The sequence below is a fragment of the Oryzias latipes genome, chromosome 14 (assembly GCF_002234675.1).
Source record: "Oryzias latipes chromosome 14, ASM223467v1".
NCBI classification, from domain to species: Eukaryota; Metazoa; Chordata; class Actinopteri; order Beloniformes; family Adrianichthyidae; genus Oryzias; species Oryzias latipes.
Genome location: NC_019872.2, coordinates 10,037,310 through 10,056,929, shown reverse-complemented (window position 1 = coordinate 10,056,929; position 19,620 = coordinate 10,037,310). Strand labels below are relative to the sequence as shown.

At 39.9% G+C, this 19,620-nt stretch overlaps 1 protein-coding gene across 14 annotated transcripts in view; it reads right to left on the bottom strand.

Annotated features, from left to right (window-relative positions):
- Positions 1 to 19,274, bottom strand: part of LOC101169132 (neurobeachin) — a 101,081-nt gene extending 81,807 nt beyond the window's left edge. For 10 of the 14 annotated variants that reach the window (XM_011483297.2, XM_011483298.3, XM_023962856.1 and 7 more), the window contains exon 1: positions 18,687 to 18,986. In XM_011483297.2, the coding sequence (XP_011481599.1) occupies positions 18,687 to 18,986 (300 nt within the window). Of the gene's footprint in view, positions 1 to 18,686 lie in introns of all 14 variants that reach the window. The other 4 variants (XM_011483293.3, XM_020708780.2, XM_020708781.2 and 1 more) reach the window with 2 other exon arrangements.
- Between the last annotated feature and the right edge of the window lie 346 nt (positions 19,275 to 19,620).

Sequence of the window (19,620 nt, the reverse complement as noted above, 5' to 3'; positions counted from 1 at the left end):
TTTATCAGCAACACCTTAAAGCCAGACGAAGCTGCGGTTAGCTTCCGGTTTTGAGCTTCAACTTTACCAATTATTTTAAAGAGGAAGAAGAGTAAAAAAAAAACAAATATGCTGATTTGTGGAATTTAATTTCAATTTGTTAAAGACCCACTCCAATAATCTTTTGATCTATTGAAAAAGCATTCCCAGTGTTTTTTTTTCACTTATAATGATGTTATATATCATATCACCTATAACTGAGATGTCTGTTTACATACTCTCCTGCCATAAAGTATAGCAAATTTGAACTTTGTTTTCTTTAAATATGTACTTTATTTTCAATAAAAGGTTAGAACATCAGAACACAGAAGAAACACAATTTGTATCAGAGTGAGTCGTAAAAACTTGTGAAAGGCATTTTTGTGAATTTTCCTATCAGAGCTTCATTAGGAAAGCCCCTGATAACGAACATTAAGGTAAGGGTTGGATAGAAAATAACTATTCCTCTGTGTTAAAAGATAAATACACACCAGATATAAAGTTATTTAATGAAAAACTATGATTCATCTTATTGCCCTAATGAATAATCTAAGCCTAAATTGATGAATTTTCATAAATCAAAAGCAACTTTAACAAATCATCAACCCTTTTTCTTCACCTTCAGCAAGATTATCTTGTTAGACTAGAGTTCATTGAGGACAACTTTATTGTGACCGGGAGCTCAAAAACATCAGAACCCAACTTCAGCTTCATTGGGTGAAGTTGGGTGGAAGTACTGCCTGACATTAAAGCAGTTCGTGGACCAAAAAAGGCTGCAGACCGCTGCTTTAGCTGGCAAAAGAAAATTACTGCTGTAGTCCTACGCCAAAACACAGCAAACTGAGATAACAGGTTATCCATGGGAGTTATTGCTGCTGCCTATTCATATAAAACCCACCTCCGCTTAAAATCATGGGAAACCTGAAACCTGGTCAAAGAACAACCAAGCAGTTAGGAGTTCCAGGTTGCAAGTCTTACTGAAAAAAAAATCAACATGAACATCTACAGGAGTTTGTTTGCACCTCGTTGGTAGAGTATGAAGCATAAAGAATGTACGCTACACAAAACCGGTTTAGAGATGTTCAATTCTTCGTAAGAAATGGTCCCAAGATGCCATCAACTACACTATTTGTCAGAGTATTTTTTCATGCATGGTGTTACGGTGAAGCCAAACTCCAAGGTTCACTACTTTAAACTGAGAATTTCTCAGAATCAGAAATGCATGGTGGGATATGCAGTCTTCTGGCAGGTGCTTTTGTTTTGTGACAAGGACAACAGTGTGATTCAGTGGTGGAATTAAGCACAGTTCCACTAAAACATGAATACAGGAAAACACAATGACAATAACAGTAGCTTTTTGTTGAAAAATGGAACAAGTGTACTGTTTCCCTTGACTGAAAAGAATGCCCGCTAAAAAAAAATTTTACATCTAGAACAACTTTAGACAAATCAACAATCAAAAAAACCAAGCTCAAGACACTTTTTTTTATTTAAACTAGATATCAGCGTCCTTGGACAAAGTCTTTTCTGCTTCTGTCTAAGCAATAGTAACACAAAAAGTACATATATAACTACGAAAAACTTGCAAAACACTGAAAGACCAAAATACGTTCTTCACTGACATTGCATAATTTTGTAAATCTATCATATCATCAGTAAAACGATAGAGCCTTACAAGCCTTACAAAATCCAACTCTGTTGCTTGTTGTCGCTGCAGTTTGCTTTAGAAAGGTGTTTACAAATTCACTAAAAATTAAGACTTTTTAAGATCATTGAAAGCCTTATTTAAGACTGTATGTGCAAAGAAAATTAACATGCATGCAACAAACATACATGCAAACGTTAAAAAATGCAATTTAATGTTGTTTTATTATATAAGCTGAATATTTATTTTGTTCTTAGTGGTTGGGTTGGCTTTTATTACTATAGTATATTTCTCATGTATAATTGTCTGCATTTGACAAAAGTTACACACAAAAAATGAATTGAACACATCTTCTTATAAAACAGCTGCAATGCAACACGCAGAAAGTCAAAGAAATGTATGGAGTACCACCAGGTCTCAATACAGATTGCTTTAAGGTCCGTGGAAACGGCCGTGCAAAAAAATTAAGAATCCGATTTTAAAAGTCCACTCCAAAGAAAAAAGAAAAGAAAATCACAGATTGTGCTCATATGCTTCCTCCCTCTAGATTCAGTCCAACATTTTTTAAAAGAAAGCAGACATGAACATTTGGGAACGCATACCCTTCAACAGTGGCCCTTATCATAACATAAACCATTATGATTGATGTATTGGGAACAGGAGAATTTTCATTAAAAAGGAGCTTTCCCACCAGGGGGACAGACAGGTCTCGGCAAGTGAAGGGTGAGAGGGAGAGGGGCTCAGAAGGGGTAAAAAAAAAAAGAATCAGGAACAAAGAGGCAAACCGAGATGAGGTCTTAAGAGCAGTGTGGGGGGGGGTGGATTCACTGACAACTAAAGGAGAAATGGGTAGAAACAAATGAGACACGCTGCCGCTGTGACACGATAGAACGGTGTAAAGGATAAATCTCTAAGGGTTGTTTTGAAAAGACATACCTTATTTCTGAAGTTGCAATAGTTTCCTCAAGTGTGTGATATACTTTGGTCAATTTATCTTAGAACCTGCAAGTTTTCCCCTTTCAGCTATATTTTAACTGCTGCATTCAAGGACAGTTGTTTTCCAGGGAAAGAATGATGACAGCCTCTTCTGTGGGTTGAGGTTTTCTTTTTCAAGCAAACCCTGCTGAATATATTAACTTCTTCATCCTTACTCTTATAAAATACAACACACAACACTAAAAGATCAAAGAGCAATGTTTTTCTCTTACATAATTCAGGCTTTTATTTTTTAGGAACTTTTACGGAGAGTCTTGTTTTGTTTTTGCCTTTTTTAAATAAAGAGGACATTAAAACATTTACAAGATTTGGTGTAAAAGTACGGAGCCCGGGAACTGACATGGGTAAAATGGAATGATAAATGCGTGGGAACGGAATAATACTCTGAGATACATTTATCCTGTTGTCTTTAAATGCACCACAGTTACAGGGACACGTTGCTTGGTCGAGATACATTATGGGATATGTGTGATGCATGATGGGATATGTAGCATGTAGCCTTTGGATGTTAAGTGACTGCTAAAGAGTGTGTTAATAAAAGACAAGTCCTGAATATTATACTGCAGCTGGCAGTCCGTCTACCGGTCAGCCAGCCAGCTGCCCAAATGCCGGCATGACAAGCAAAAGAGCTCCGCGGCGGGCCGGATCTCGTATCGCATAGCTCATAGCTCGAGCGAGCTATGTCCACAGAATCGCTGCGGTTTGGGGAAGCAGCAAGCTTGGGCATCTTAAATCTTATGACATTTTTCTTCTTTTTTCATCGAGACAATAATAAATCGATCATTCTTGTTTTTATTTTTCCCCTCTTGAACGAATGTGGGTCACAGAGACACATAAGTAGCGGCAGAAAGCAGCTTTTGCAGCAGGACGGAGATCGTACCGGTGTAGGTACCACAACCATTCGGCTTGCAGCAACCGTCCGGGGTCCTTCGACTAGTGCTGACGTCACGTTATGTGATTGGCTGTCCATTGGTCCAATGACGTATCAGATAGTGATTGGTCTGGACAAATTACTATTCTACTATAGAAGAAGATACTATGCGGTCCGTTTTAAACAAACAGAGCTCCGACATGAAGCGAGATTATCTTCTGAACGTGCTTTTATTATTGATATGATTATTATTAAGAGCATTTGAAGCCGGACGAACAGTTTTCCGAACCCTTCTCCGGACCGCACACTATAAAAAAGCACCTTCCCTGCCTGCGAACATGAAGCTACGAGACCTCAGCTGCTCTGATCAGAGACACGGTTCGCTTGCGTGGAGCAGCCGGTTCATTCTAACAGCCACAGATCTTTTTACATAGTGGGTTGTGGCAAAATCTATCTATAAACAGTACAAGGAATAATGTCAGACACTACTTATGAAGGAAAAGAGCTTTGGGATACAAAAGGAAAGGTGAAATGAAAGTATGTAGAGCCCGAGCAGACCTCCAAGCTACGTAGTTTGTCCAAGTGGGGTTACCGTAGTGGGACGTTATCCTCAGTCGAAAGGACCCCGAACGGTTTTTGCAGGCCGAATGGTTATGGTACCTACATCGGGATGTGAATGAACGCAGACATAGAGACATTATTACCGATGCTTTTGTAGAGCTTTTTAAAATAAATAAATCTGATCTCTAAACATGCTCAGTGTCTTCCATGCAATGTAATGAGACACACAGACATAAACGAGAAGGCATCTGCTGTAAATCCAAGAATCGCTAACATCTGTGTTTATGAATGACTAATCACATGAATAATTATTTCGCTCGCACGAATTAATTATTTCGAGGGAACAAAATATTATTTCGTGGGAACGGAATATTATTTCGTGGGAACTGAATATTTATTATTTTACCCATGACAGATAAATAAATAGGAAGAAAATTGGATAGAACTACTATTTTTTTTCCAATATTTGATTTGTTTACTGCAGCCAAAATATTTCACGTTACATAACTAAAAATGCAATAAATTTCTTGAAATGTTCTTTATAGTGATCCCATTATTGTTCCATTTTTTCCATCGTTGGCATTTTCTATTCAAAGATCACTGCGATTTAATTAATCTGAATTTTTTTTTTTTACCTGGACAAGGACACTGCAACCTGAAAACACTCTTGTCCGTCTTGCATAACAGTCTTTTTTCTGCAGCTGCAGGGCTTCAGTTATTTTAGTTTCCACAGTCCTGAGCAACTGCTAAAAGGAGACAAGAGCTGCTGCTATTGTTGGGACATTGAAATATAGATCTGCTGACTTCCTAACTGGCCTTACTGGCTTTTTCAAACGTGGAATCTTTTTGCTAAAAGGGAAAAAAAAACAAGGTTATGAGAAAGAAGAACCATCTAAACGTCCAGCCTTTTTCCGTTGTGTGAAACTGTGAACCTGTCTGTAGTGTTTGTGCAGTAAAGCAGGTGTAGACAAGCTGATGCTGAGTTCAAAGGGCAGCGGATAAATCCTGCAGGCCTGACTCAGGCCAGGCTGGTGGCAATTCAGGACGTCTAATCTGGGTGTTTGGTTTGGGCTGCCCCGAATAAATGTGAGTCCGTTAAGTGTGTCAGCACTCACACGCTGTGTGCGTGTTCGCCATCCTCTGAAACAATAAGGAGTACTGTTTCATTGAGCCACAGCTGATGGAGGATCAAGAGGCGGCGAGCAGCTCCAATGAGTCTCGGTAATCCGTCATCATGGGACAGAAGAGGGAATAACACACAGGGGAAAGGGCGGAATTGTAGCAGGATGCCACAGACTCTACACATCTGCTAGGGCTGAAACAAACAGTTGTTTAGGTTGTCGATTATGTCTTTATCAGTTTTACTGAGGATTATTTTAGCAGCATCGATTTTAACAGCGGAAACCCAGCAAGGATTTTCTTCAGGGCTATTAAAGTTCATAAAAACAAATTATTTTTTTGTTTGTTAATTTTGGGAAGCAGCGCTTAACAGCAGCCAAAGAAAAAGGAATAATAAAAACAATAAAGTAATATATTATGGGGGAAAAAAACACATTAAAAAAACAGAGGGCAAAATTTAACTGAGTGGGTTCTCCAGGGTTTAAAAAAAGCCCAAATTTATGCCAAATGTTTTAAAGATATTTTAAAGACATTTTACTCAAAATATTTGGGTTAATTTTAAGAAAGTCATCAGTTGCGAAATAATGCAAACACATAGAAAAGGTTCATCTCCCCGGTTTGTTTCAATATTTGTCAATTCAAACTACTATACTACTATTATACTAATTACTTTTTTAATCATTTAACCCCTGCTATATGTTGCTAGTTCACAATACCCTTTCATCCAGAACTCCATTTAATTGAGCATCACCTTAAACAGATATACAATTGGAAGTTAATTCAGGCATTAAGGGGTTCAATTTAAATTATCCAGCAAGGAAAGGACTGACAAATAATCTCACATGTGGGTTAAGGTTAAGTGTTGGGAACGTGGCTCTAAGTAAAGATACGCAGGCCGCGCGTTGTCAAAAGTCAAACTCCCACAAAAAACAATTTTGCATCATCTCCACACGGAATCTATTCTCAAATATCACCACACAATCCCTGCATGCCACTGAAGTCTTGTGATCTCTTACTTGCCTTTCTTAGAAGGCCAGCCAGTATAGAAATTGGAAGAAAAAAAAGAAAACAGAAAAAAACTACAATGAACCCTGAGGATACAGGAGAAGGATCAGTGGAACTGTTCGGAAATAAAGTACTTTGGGTTCATAAGTCATACAGGAAAACGTATTAGTTTCAAAAATGTCTTCCTTTTGGCTAACAGCACAGCAGGGTCGAAAACGGCACAAATAAACTCACAATAGTCTGCAAAAGTGAACAAATCCAGATCACGGCGAATTGCAGTAGAGTTGTGTTATATCCCATAATGCCATTGGGTACACTCAAATTCACCAGGATGCCGAAAACCACGAAAAGGTTTAACAGAATTCTTCTAAAGAAATCAGAGAACATTTTCTTCCTCAAAGCTTGACGCTTTAGTTTATTGGCTGCTAATCGAACCCAAATCATCACCCCTCCACCTCCATGCTTGGCAGTTACAATGATTTTGAATGAAAGCCTCCGAATTTGGCTCAACAAAAGTAGTCTGCTTGAAACAAGAAAGTCTGAAAAGAATGTACCTTTTAATCTACTAACATCTTTAAAGGCTGTGCCAACATTGTTACGTGTGGGGTGTGATCTACTGATTGTGCTACGTTAAATATGACTCTTATAAAATGTATGAATCCATTAGTGATCAAATATTGACACTTTAGGGAAAAATCAATAATATTTGGGATCAATTTACACTGCAAAAACAAACCTAAAAAAAGTCAAAACTTCTTAAATTTCAAAGATTTTCTTTCACTAAGCAAAAAAATCCTTCAATGGGGTAAGAAAAATGGTCTTACCAAGAATACCTGTTTTAAGAAGTTTTCTTAAACTAACTTTTCCTATTGAAAAACTTTCTTGATAAGATAGTTCTTCTTGCAAGACAAAAAATAAGACATGTTTTCTTGAAACAAGGGTCTTTTACTTTCTTAAGATTCAGTTCTTGCAGTGTAATCCTTCCAATCCGGTGTTTGAATTTGTGCCATTTTTATGACGCATCCTTGTAATCTTCAGCTGTAATTTTCAAGCATCAATATGCAGGCCTGAAAAACTACTTGCCCAAGAAAGTATGTCAGATAAGACAGTATTCTGACATCAACCTGAAATATGCCAAAAAGAGGGAGCAATCCTTTCATTAATGTCAATTTGTTCAAGTTAAAACCACTCATTTATTTTTAGAGCCATCCATCAGCTGTACTTTTTTCATTATGAGTAGGGTTAATGGAGTCTTTACATACCATCTATAGTACCCTATGGACAGGTCACCAGCTTTCAACAGGGCCACATAGAGAGACAGACCGATATGCACTTACAACTAATCACAAGGAGTAACTTTATAGTCAAAAATTAACCTATGAAACATGGTTCTGGTCCGTAAAAAGGAAGCCAGAGTATCAGGAAAAATCCTTAGATGCAAAGAACGAACCCAGCAGATGAAATAGAACGTCTTTATTAGACCTGCACATCGTCATGGCAATATGTGTGATACACGTATGGCAAAAAACAGCTTAAACTGCAATAAATGGTTACCTTAAATGTTTAAACACATGATAAAACAACTTAACCTAATCAAATTTTTGTTGTGCTAGTTGTTCATGTATTGTATTATGTATTGTATTGTCTTATCGCCATCGCAGTATTGATAACTAAGATCGCACATTGCAAGTTTTCCTCATATCGCTCAGCCCTACTTTTTATTTTATTTTTTAAAACATGTTTCATATTAGCTTTTTTTTTTCTTCGTCAAACCTAAACTGTATTTTTTGGGGGGAACTTTTATTTATTTTTGGGAAAAACACATTGGATTATCAATACATTTCTATTTTTCAGACCTTTTGGCTTATTTCCCAACAGTAAAAATATAACTTTTCTTTTTTTATTATTATTATTATTGTCAATCCCTTTACTGTGAAAACTTGATGCTTTTATGTTGAAATTGTCATGTTTTTAAAATTCTTTGTGATTTATTTGTAGCAACTTTCACTCATATTTTTTAATTTGACATTGAATTACAAATAAAGAGGGAAAATTAACTTCCTCTGTTAGTCTGAAAAATGAATTTATTTAATTAGATTTCACTGTGTGCATTCGCACAAGGAACATGCAGTCCTACTTTATTTTCCCAGTATCATGTTCTGCTTCTATCCGAGTAAAGATACAAGTAAGAACTAGAAAATGCGCAGATGTACTAACCAGCCTAATTTGCTGCTAAATGACTTGTTACAGCACTGACAGTGTGTTTCAGGCTGCAGGGGGATGTATGAGTGAAGCAGGGAGGCGCTGTAAGTCTAACGCACTAAAGCGTCACAAACACACAAGGAGCGCAAAGTTGTCCGTAATCAACCTTCGGCCACTGCGGTGTGCAGCATGATGAATAGCTACACAGTCAAATATACTTCCAGTAAGTCAGTTGTGTGGTGGGTGTGTGTGAGTGTGTGTGGAGCCAAGGGAGCGAGGCGAAGTAGGGCAGTATGAATATAAAATCACCCCTGCCAGGCAAGGATGTGGGCTACAAAAAAAGATGAGAGTGGTGTATGTGTGTGTGTCTGTTTCATTTTTTTAATGCGTATAAATAAGTGCTTGTGAGGCGTGCATGTTAGCATGTTGCCAGATAGGCAAACAAAACCTCAGCTTAAAGGAACGGGAGCCCATTAACAGGCTAGGTTTACTCTAACCAGCTACACAAATGCAAGGTTTTTCAAAATAAAGCAGCTTGTTAGAATCTGGAGATTATAGTTGCAGCACACACTTATAGGTACACACACATCCATGCATACAAAAGCATCGAATCAGTGTCTCAACCAGAGGTTTTTGATCCAACCCCTCCCCTTCCTTCACTCAGCACGTGCACACATTTTTGGAAAAAGACTAATGCGCACGCAGACAAAAGAGGCAGACACAATAGAATCAAGCAGCCAGACACAATAGTGTAGGAACAGGGAGCACACAGTACGACTACAGAGCACAATGAAGAGCATAAGCTTCTTTATGTGAATCTGCAGGAGGTAACCATGCCTTAGCAATTAAAACAGAAAACAAAAGAAAACTGGAAATTAAAAAATGGCGCCATTATTTTGAAATTCAAAAGTAAAAATGTACCTTGCAGCAGCAAAAAAAAAAGTTTTTTTTTAATTTAATTTTAACAACTCTAGAGAGTATATGGACATATATATATTAGTCTTACTCTTGTAATCCACATTCAATAGTCTCTGAACTCACCAGCTGGTTTGCCCATCACATGTTTATTACTAAGTTGCCGTAATGACACAGACCCCCCCATTAGTATTGCTATTTTCAAAATCTGAAGCTTTCAAAGAGTTTTAGCTTTTTTTTTAAACAAACATAAGAGCTTTGACACATAATTGTGGAATTGGAATAAATCCTTGGATGTTAAGTGAAGCGTTGGATGTTTTTTGTTTTTTCTTCTTCCATTTTTCATATTATTTTGACCTTGTTTTTGACTTGTTGTGGATTTATGCCGTTTTATTTTGTCTAAAAAATGTTCAATATCAATGTTCGTGATTTTTGAATTTAAAAAAATGACTAAATTTAACAACCAGAATTGCGTCGTTATTTGGACAGTTTTAGGCTGATTGTGGAGTCATTGTGTAAAATAATAAATAATATAAATATGCCACAATTAAAAAGAATTAATAGAGCAAGTTGCAAAGTTGAAGAAAGAGCTAAAAATGCTCCGTATGACTAAAGGTTCATCAGATGTTCTGATCATTTTCTCTTTTATCCTTTAACACTGAGATATAACTCAAATATCTTCCCAACGGTTGAATAACCAATGCTTGTGTCAGCATGTTATGATGCCAAATACAATTTTGGCTTTTCCAAAACTTCGATTTCAGCCATTTTGTCACTCAGCTCCACACGCTTGAACCTCCAATCTTTATGTCACCTGTGCTTCTCTGCAGCTCTGCATCCGCACTTACAACCGCCTTACTGAAGACGAGTGGGAGGAGAAGGAAGTTTTGCAACAGATAGTCACGCCGCAGACCTTGTCAAAATGAGGAAAGGGAGAAACTCTGCGGAGTTGGAAAAACCAGAAGGGGATGGCACTGCAGACAGCTCCATTACCTCCTCACAATAGGGATCATCCACCAGCTGCTTCGCCCAGCGAAGGGAGTCAAGAGATTATGCCAAGAGGTTAGAAGGATGGATGTGCTTAAAGAGAACAAGGACATGAGGATGAAGGCAGCCACAGAGAGCTTGCACAAGGTGTTGTTAAGGTAAGGGTGGGGACATTTTCTTCTCCTCCGACTCCCCGAAGGGGCTCTCCCTCAAAATCTCACCTGGCTTATCCCTGGAAAAATCCCACCATCTGGAAACGACAGCCAAAAAAGGAGGCCGAGGAGGAGATCTTCAGGAGCTGAACAGGTTCAGATAAGAATGACGAAGATGAATGCTGAAACTTGAATGATGAAACATCAATCTGCGCTCCACTTTGAAAGATTTTCTAAAGCAGATGAGTTGCTATTAAGAGGAATTGGGAGTGCGGAAAACGTGCTAACCTGACTCCCCATGGGACTCCTCTGTCACCAGGAGCAGAGGTGAGGGATGAGTACTGATACCCAGAGCGTAATGAAGCTCCACGGGGGGGACAGAGCTCATCAGACCCCTACAGAGAGGTACAGATGCTAGTCTGAAGGTCAATCACTGACTTTTCAAGAACCCCTCCGGTCCCTGTTTCTGCGGCGCCCTCTCTTTGTTTGTTTTAGCCGCTCTCTCCTTCCGTTGTCGTTGGTGAAGGAGAGCCTCCTTCCACATATGCTGCTCCTCCCTGCTCCCTGTGGCGCATGCAGGGGTCAGGAACGACCCAGCTGTGTGATAGATCGCAAAGTCATCCATGACCTTGCAGGGGAAGCCACACCCACTGTCCTCTGTTTCTCTGAAGATATGCAAGGATGGGTTTGAGGAAGCAGTGGGGGAGGAGTGCTCATCTAGTTCAGGTCCCTAATGGGTCAATCTTTTCTGCAGGATGGTAGACAAACCAAAATGTGCAGTTCCCCCCTTTTTTATGGGTAATTTAGTATGTTCTGCCAGTATTTTTGTGGTTGTTGCTATAGCATTAGCCTCAGGGGAACGTTTTCTCCTCCCTTTGGAAATCTCCCCCATTGATTTAATGAGGGAGATTTTAAAAAACCTGTGTTGTTTTCAGGACATAAATTCTGCAGTTTGACATTAGTTCATTAGAAATTTGCCTCTGAGTTGTGGGTGGGACCATTGTCATGAAGCAAGCCAGCCTCCCCTCCCCTCCCCTCCCCGTTGATAAGAGCTCTCTGTTTAGATGCTCGTCTGCTAGATTTAAGTCAAACATCCCCCAAACCTAACATTACGGGTGGAACAAATATGGCGAGCGATATTGGAGTTATTCAGCCGTGCAGTTTTTTGAGACGGATGCCAAACGTAAATGGATCAATTTGTATGCAAGTGGATGCATCCGAATGGGGCGGAGCTGGGATTGTGGCCCGCCCAGCACATTTTCTACATCACAAATATGCTCTTTTTTAATTGCCATTTTTTGTATGCTCTTGATTTACAATAATTTAAATAAAGAAATGCTCAGAAATACATATTTAACCTTAGTTTTCTACAGTATATGTATATCCTCCATCATCAGAAAAATGCCCCAGATGAACATTAAAAACACAATGCAGTGGTTCTTTAAATTTGCTAATGATTTTTGCCACAATCCTTGTTTTTTCTCAGCTAAACCTTTTTCCTCTTCTGTTTGTCCTGTTTCAAATCTACAGACAGTTATTATGCAACCACTGTCAATTATCTTTTTTAAACTTTTTGCCATGCTGCTGTCCCGTTTAGATTAAAAATAGCTGCAGCTAAAATTAAAACAGATCTAAATATTCATAAAATAAGACTTTGGCCTGCTTATGCAACATTCTTTTAGGCTAAATTGTGAGAAAATGCAGTGCTATAAACCAGATAAAACCGCTAAACCTCTTCTATTATCAAGGTAGTCGATTTTCTTAGAAGCAAAATCACATGGAGAGCTGGACATTTTCAGGGCCACAAACGAGACCTCCATATATGTTTTTAAAGTCTTTCTTTGTGTTTAAATGTGTTTGATCTAAAAGCGCTGAATCAGTTAAAACACAGGAGAGCTGAAAATGGGAAATTTTTATAGTTCATAGAAAGTTTTATAATTAAAAATTAATTTATTTTCCTCTAACACAAATGTCACTGTGAACCCAGATTTGCACTTCAACTAGTTCAAGTTAATTCTATTAGTGCTTCGCTTGTGCACGACGGTGCGCCAGCGCACAATGACTCATTGTTTTTTTCCCCTCGCTGTATGAACATGCAAGAAGATTATACCGTAAGCACTGTTGAGTAGTCGGCCTATGTCCGGCCTGTGCTGCTGCAAGAAAAGAAAAGCTCGGACAACAGCGCAGATGCGATGTTCTGAAAAGGGTTTTTCTGTGGAAAACTGTTAAGTATAAACCAGTGTCACAGTCAGGCAGTGTTAAACACAAGACAAACGCACAATAACGTTATTTTTTCTTCCCCTTTTTTTGTCACTATCAGGCTTCAAGTCTTAAATCACAGTGAGTACAGAGGAGCGTTTTCTGGGTGTGGGTGTGTGTCAAACTTGGCGTGTTGTGCTGACTCTGTTCCTTGGACTCGTGACCTTGGTGATGGTGAGGCGTGCGGATGAGGACAATGAGGCATTTGCTAACAGGGACTCAGTGGGAGCACTGAAGGGGCTCCGGTGGGGATTGACACCGGTGATTGACCGAGAAGATTTATGAAAAATAAAGGAGAAAACAAGGAAGCAAGAAGGCTAAAGAGTGACTCACCAGTCACTTTTTCTACCAGACAAACACAGCGCTTTGATTCCCCCAAAAAAAACAGTACAAGCAGATAACGCTGGCTATAAATAAGCACCGCTGGCCCCCCACTGAGGAAAAGGTGGGGGCCGACAGCACCGCCAGCAGATGTATTTGAAATGTGTGTTTGCGGGCTTTAAAGATGGAGATGTCACAACACGCTTTCCAAAGATAGGCCACATAAGGACATGTCAGCCCTTCTGTCAACCAGCATTACGCCTCACCTGACCTCCTCTCTAGAGGCATCGCAGCATGTCAGAGATACAGGTGACTGACCGGTGACCAACACCACTGGAAAAACAGAAGGACGTTGAAAGGAAAACTGTGATAAGTTCGATGCCGACACCACCAAGCTGCTTTATTGTTGAAAGTGCGACACTAAACTGAGGGGAGGGGTTAAAATCCCACTCTGTTCATTTTTTGATCTATTGAAAAACCATTCCAAGGGGTCTTTTAAATTGTGATTATTAGACAAAATCATAAAAAAAACCTGTGTCTTTTTCTAGGACATAGTTTCTGTAGAGCCTAAGTAGCTCAATAGAGAGATGTGGGTGGAACTGTTACCACAGTGCAACTCCGCCCCCCTTCCCTTTACTGAGAGCTCTCTGTTTACATGCTCTCCCACTAGCTCCCAGCACCTCACAACCTCAACCTAACATTACCAGTTCAAAATACATGGCGAGCAATGTTAGAGCTATCCAGTTTTTACGTCAGATGCCAGCTCAGACAAAGAAAACAAATACGTACGTAGATCTATTTGTCAGTGAATGCATCAGCTTAGGACAGAGCAGGGAGCTTGTGGTTTTTTATGCATCACAAATGCCTTCTTTTTATCTGCTACTGATTTACAACAATTTGAAGAAAGAAAGTCTTAGAAATGCAATTTCATGCTTTTCTTTATGTCCACCATCATCAGAACAATTCTATAAGAAAATCTTAAAAACACAAAAAACATCAGAGTGGGCCTTTAAGGAAACACTGATGGACTGAAAGCCAGTGTTACCACATGCTTACAGGGAAAACCAAACAGTACTGAATTGTTTAGAACTTAAACTTGCAACATTTTTTACACTAAATGATAAAAAGGAAACATATTGCACTTCTTGTTGTAAATGATGATTCAGCAGATCAGCTTGAATCAAACTGTCACCATTATTGGGATGCACCAATCCAATATTCAACATGGGTTTAGAACCAAAAACAGAAAAAAGGACTAGATCATAAAAAATAATCTATTGGTTCAGTCCATCCAATCCAATTTGCTACAACAAGTGTTAAAGACAGTCTAGCTTAGCCTCCGGTATTAGATACAAGCATTTTTATAAACAATTTTGAGGCAAAAATGCTATTTTTTATGTGTTAAAATTTCTCTAGATTTTTTCTGTTTCAAAATTTTTAGGGGTTACAGTAGATACAGAAGATAGTTATTTAACTTTAAAAAGACTCAACATCATTACATGATTAAAGAAAAAAAAGCACTTTGTGTTGCAAATGATGATTCAGCATTTAAAGGTTGTGCCGATCCAAGAGTTCACACTGGTTTCAAACCAACAACAAGAAATATTACTACATTGTAAATTAGAGTCCATCAAATTCAATGTTGCTTCAACAATTCAGCCTCAAATGTTATTGATAAAAGATGGAAACAGGTCGACTGCCAGAAAATATTTAAGGGTTAATGGGCAATAAAGTGTGCGTTATCACATTTTAACGCACACCGTTGAAGCCTGAACCGAGTCGGACCTTTGCTTCCGCGAAGTGCGTTAAAAAGTGATAATGCACACTTTGAAGGCCATTGACCCGCTTATACCATGGTCATCTACAAAAGAAATAAATATTAACCAGTTTATAGTCCTTAATTCTTGTCTTTTTTTCCGATTTGGATCGCTTTTTTCACGAAAAGCGAACTATTTGTTAGGTGCAAACAGGATGCTACTTTCTTTGTATTTTATATTTCAGAAAACTTTAGTAAATACCATATATAGGGGAAGATCATTAAATTTAAAAAATATCAATGGTGTCATTTAATGATCACTCAGAGATCGGTTTAATCCCAAGGTTTGGAATTTTAATCTAGAGATTCATAAGGAAGAATCACTAAATTGTTCAGTCCATCCGATTACATATTACCTCAATAAGTGTTATCAAAAAAAGAAGGAAAGGATGACTGCCAACAAAGCTAAACTGCAAACCTTTCTTTGGAAAAAAAATTTTCTTTTAATGCTAGAAATTACTTTTTCAACTTTTAAGATGCAAGTATGTGTTGTAAAAACAAAAACATAAAATCTTATGCAAAAGGATGTTACATTCTAAATTATACTTACTTTGTCCGAAAATGTAAGTACATTTTGTCATTTAAGTTTTAAAATCTTCAATATTTTAAATATTTATTTTGAAAAGCTGCAAAAAGATTTCAGGTGTGTTTGTTGCAGAAATAAAATCATTTTAAAGGTATTTTTTATTTGTGTGGACGCATTTAGAAAACTAAATTTGTGGCATAGAGAGATATTAAAGATTAAATTATCACTATCAAAACTGAAAAAAAAGGTATCAATTCTGTTTAGCTTTAAATGGGTTTTTACAATCTTATAGCAAAACATTTTTATCAATTTATTCAATTTAGGTCTTTTTGTTTTCATTTATTCTGTAAACAGTAACTGATCATTTAAGCTCTTTCCTTCATCAAACCACCTTCACATCATTTAAGAACGCTATTGATGACTCTTCTTTTTAATTCTGAGGATTTTTATTACCTTTACTTTCTTTTACTTATCTTGGTTTGCAAAGTACATCATGAGAAATAGGATTTTAGTTGTATAAGTACAACTTCTGACCTAAATCAGCCCTAAACTAAGTGGTAGGGTAATGTCCTCCCTGTGTTTACGTGTAGATAGATTTATAAACCTGTATATTAACAAATTATAGGATTTTTTTTAATGATATCTTGGTCCAACCCCACTCATCACCACACATCCTGGGGTTAAACAGATTAGTTAAGAAAGTCCACTAAATCTACTTGTACTCACTTAAACTAGTCATTAATGAAAATATTTGAAAAAAGTCTGCTATTGTGGTCTTCACTATATACATGAACAGTGAGTTGCTTACTGCAGCCCACAAAGCCATTCGATGTCAGCTGAGCAGAGCTCTCCTGGGAAATTTAACAATCCACTAAATTACTGTCACCCATCTGCACAGAAGCTCTGTTTAATCACTAATTATTCTAAACGATGGAGCCTAAATTATTTCCTTTTTTTACCTTCTTCCAAGTTTCTCAGTCGATGCACATCCTCATATTTATAGAAAGTTGCACAGATAGAGAAATAATTAAAATGTAAAAAAAAAAAAAAAAGAAAAAAGAGAACAAAGCAGAGTGAGAAGTCCGGAAGCGGACGACAACGCCAGGTGGTCCAACGTCTGGAAGCTGGCAGTCAAACAGCAGTGTTGCCGTGACAACAGTGATGCTGCACTGTTGTTAATAGCTGAGCACCTTCCCACCAACATATAGGAAAATGATTATAGCTTTAATGCTTTTGTTTTTATCAAATATAATATTGAGTAACTCCACAAATAAACAACTACAGAATCAAAACAAGCCGGCGATTCTGGATGATGTCGACAGACGTTAGATTTTTAAAGTATCCAACTCTTTAGAACAAAAAAAAACGTGTTGCTGCTTTGGACATGGACCTGACATCTAATCTTCACGTCAACACTGCAGTGGGGTCTAATCAATGCAGCCATGGTGGACACAGAAGGGGCTGCGGCGGTCTCCCACATTGTCAATGAATATTGGATCCGTATTTGGGTCACAGTGGACTCATTGTAGCAGCAGCAGCATGACCGCTGAGGTTTCATGCCTCTGCACCTCATTGTTTCAACTCTTTTAATTAAAGAGCCGGGCAACAGAATCCCCTAACAGGCTTTCGCAATTGGCAGCCCTGCAACCCAGGACCGATTGTTCGATTCAGGATTTAGCCAGTAAAGCTTTGCAGGAACAACACATACCGCTTTCATTTGCCTGTTTTGGCCTTTGCGCCTTATTACGTCAGGGTGGCGTTTAAAATGAAACGCCGTGGATAGACGTAGGTGTCTGTGAGGGGAAAAGCTGGCGAGGTGGATGATCTGATGAGTTTCCGGTGGTCTCCGACATGGAGCCTCATCCTCTGCATCAGCTGGTGATTTCAGAGCACATAGCCACTGCAGCATCCTACTACCTCCTCCTCCTCCACTCTCTCTTCTCCTCCTCCTTCTCTCCCCACCCCCTTCAACCCCCTCTCTCCACCTGCTTTTAATGCATGGCGCTGCCTGCCAAAGCAGCCTGTGCATGAAGCATCACTCCTCTCCGCTCCTCCGTGAGTGAAGTGAGGAGACCGTGAAGCACAATGGGTGGCCATCGGCATGGGGTCGCAACAGTACGAAGCACCTATATGCTCCTTTGGGTGTAGTGCCATAAAATCCACTGGAGCCTAAATCAGCAATGGCTCCACCAGCCTGACTGAGAGGAAAAATGGCCCAGGCTGCCTTGCTCCCAGCTTCCAGGCAGTAAATAGGCCAAATGAAACCCTAAAATAGTCCGTCTCTACAGAATTCAAGTTGAAAACACAATTTATTTAAGAAAAAAGAGAAGAAAACCCCTTGAGAATGAAAGGAGGGTAGGGGTTGCATCCATAACCTCTTCCTTGTGTGGATAGGTGGGTATATCATCCTACAAACGTCCTATAACCTCCAAAAGCATCACGTCTGCTGTACATTTCGCCCATCTGTTTCATAACAGCCCTCATGTCAGCAGCTGGATTAAATCCTTTCATGTTGTTAGGCCCAGCATCGCCGCCTCAACCCCCTGACAGACTGTGAAGACCCCCTCAAGAAGGAAGGGGAGGGAGGTGGAGGTGGATGGGGTGGCAACCCCCAATGTCCGCGCAGCAAAACCCCAGACATGCGTCCACAGCAGCACCGATCCATCCCGCTCCTGCGCGCGGAATGCGCGGCCCTGCTTCCAACAATAGGCCTGTGCGTAATGGAGAGCCATACGCATGCATATGTCGATGCATAGCGCGCAGCTAGCCGGCCTTTGTCCGATCCGTTTGAGGGTTTTGAACCTGCAGGGGTTGATGTAAAACGGCGTAAGGCGGGCAGGCGGTGGTGCGCAACACCGCAGCCCGTCTGTTGCTCCCCGCATCACCTCAAAGTACATTTTAGGGGTCAGAAGAAATAATTGCCAGATTTCCAGCCTAAGGAGAAGGATTCTCTTTTATGGATGCAACCTGCAGGAGACGGGTCGCTTAGTCAACAATGGCTGGTGGCTGGACTCCCATCAGAGCCGTGGTGGGGTCACATGCTCCATTCATCCTCTCCTTGCTTTTCATTATTACACTTTTTTATGCCTCCATCTCTGTCCTCTGCAATGCCTTCTCCTCTTTTTTTAATCATTTGGCTTCATCTCCCGCACAAACAAATGACATCATCCTCTGAAAGCCACACAAACGGGGAGTAGCATCGTAAATAAAACATAGCGGCTCGTGCGCAGTGATTCTACTGTTTTCATGGCTTCCTTTCAGTATATATATATATTTTTTACACTTTCACTCACCAGGTTGAGAACCGTCTCCACGATGTCCCTGTTGCTAACCTCCCCGACCTGGATCAGGCCCACCAGCACGGCGAATTTCATTTGGATATTCCTGATCGGAACCGCGGGGTTGATCACCCCGGCGGGGAGGACCATAGAGCCGGCCGCAGACACCATCCTTTCCGCGGTGGAGCCGGAGCCAGCGCCCGCGGCGACCTGAGGCGGCGGCGGGCAGGAGAAGCCCAGCGGAAGATGGGAGTCAGAGTCCGCGAGCGAGGAAGCGGAGCTCGGTGGTGCTGAAACCGGCTTCTCGCTCGACATTTCCCCTTGGAAACAGGGAGGAGAGGAGCGGTCCCCGCTGTCTCTCACACCTGCTCAACAAGCCCGGGCGTCTGCCGTTGCCGCTGCTCAAAGACCATCCACTGCGCAGGACAGGAAAACAACCCAACCAAAGAGGAAGCGGCGCCTTTCAAATTCCTCCGAAATGAATGTAATCCCGAAAAAATGTGTAGAGATTCATAAAGCTGTGGATAAATAAAAAAACAAAACAGAAAATGATGGAGACTTTGACAGAATGGTAGCAAGTCCCTGACTCTGCTCTGTCTGTCTCCCCCTCTGGTCGCAGTGCAGGTTGCAGTCAGTGCGGCGGGAATGAAGGAGACATGTTGACGCCCCCTGTCTGCGGTAGCGCGCTTTACTCACGCATGCGTACTCCAATGCTAAGCGCTGAGGCGGAATAACGGAACTATCCATGCTTGGATTAGTGCAGAAAACTGCATTTATGCTTTTTTATCATAAAAAAAAGGTTTAAAACACACACACTTTCTGTGAAATTTAACCTGTAAGAACATATGGTGACATCAGTTTAACAAAAAAATACCAGAAATGGGTGTAGTGGTCCTGGTTTGTAGTGTATTCTACATTGTTTGTTTTTTCAAGGAAAATGGTTCTGGGT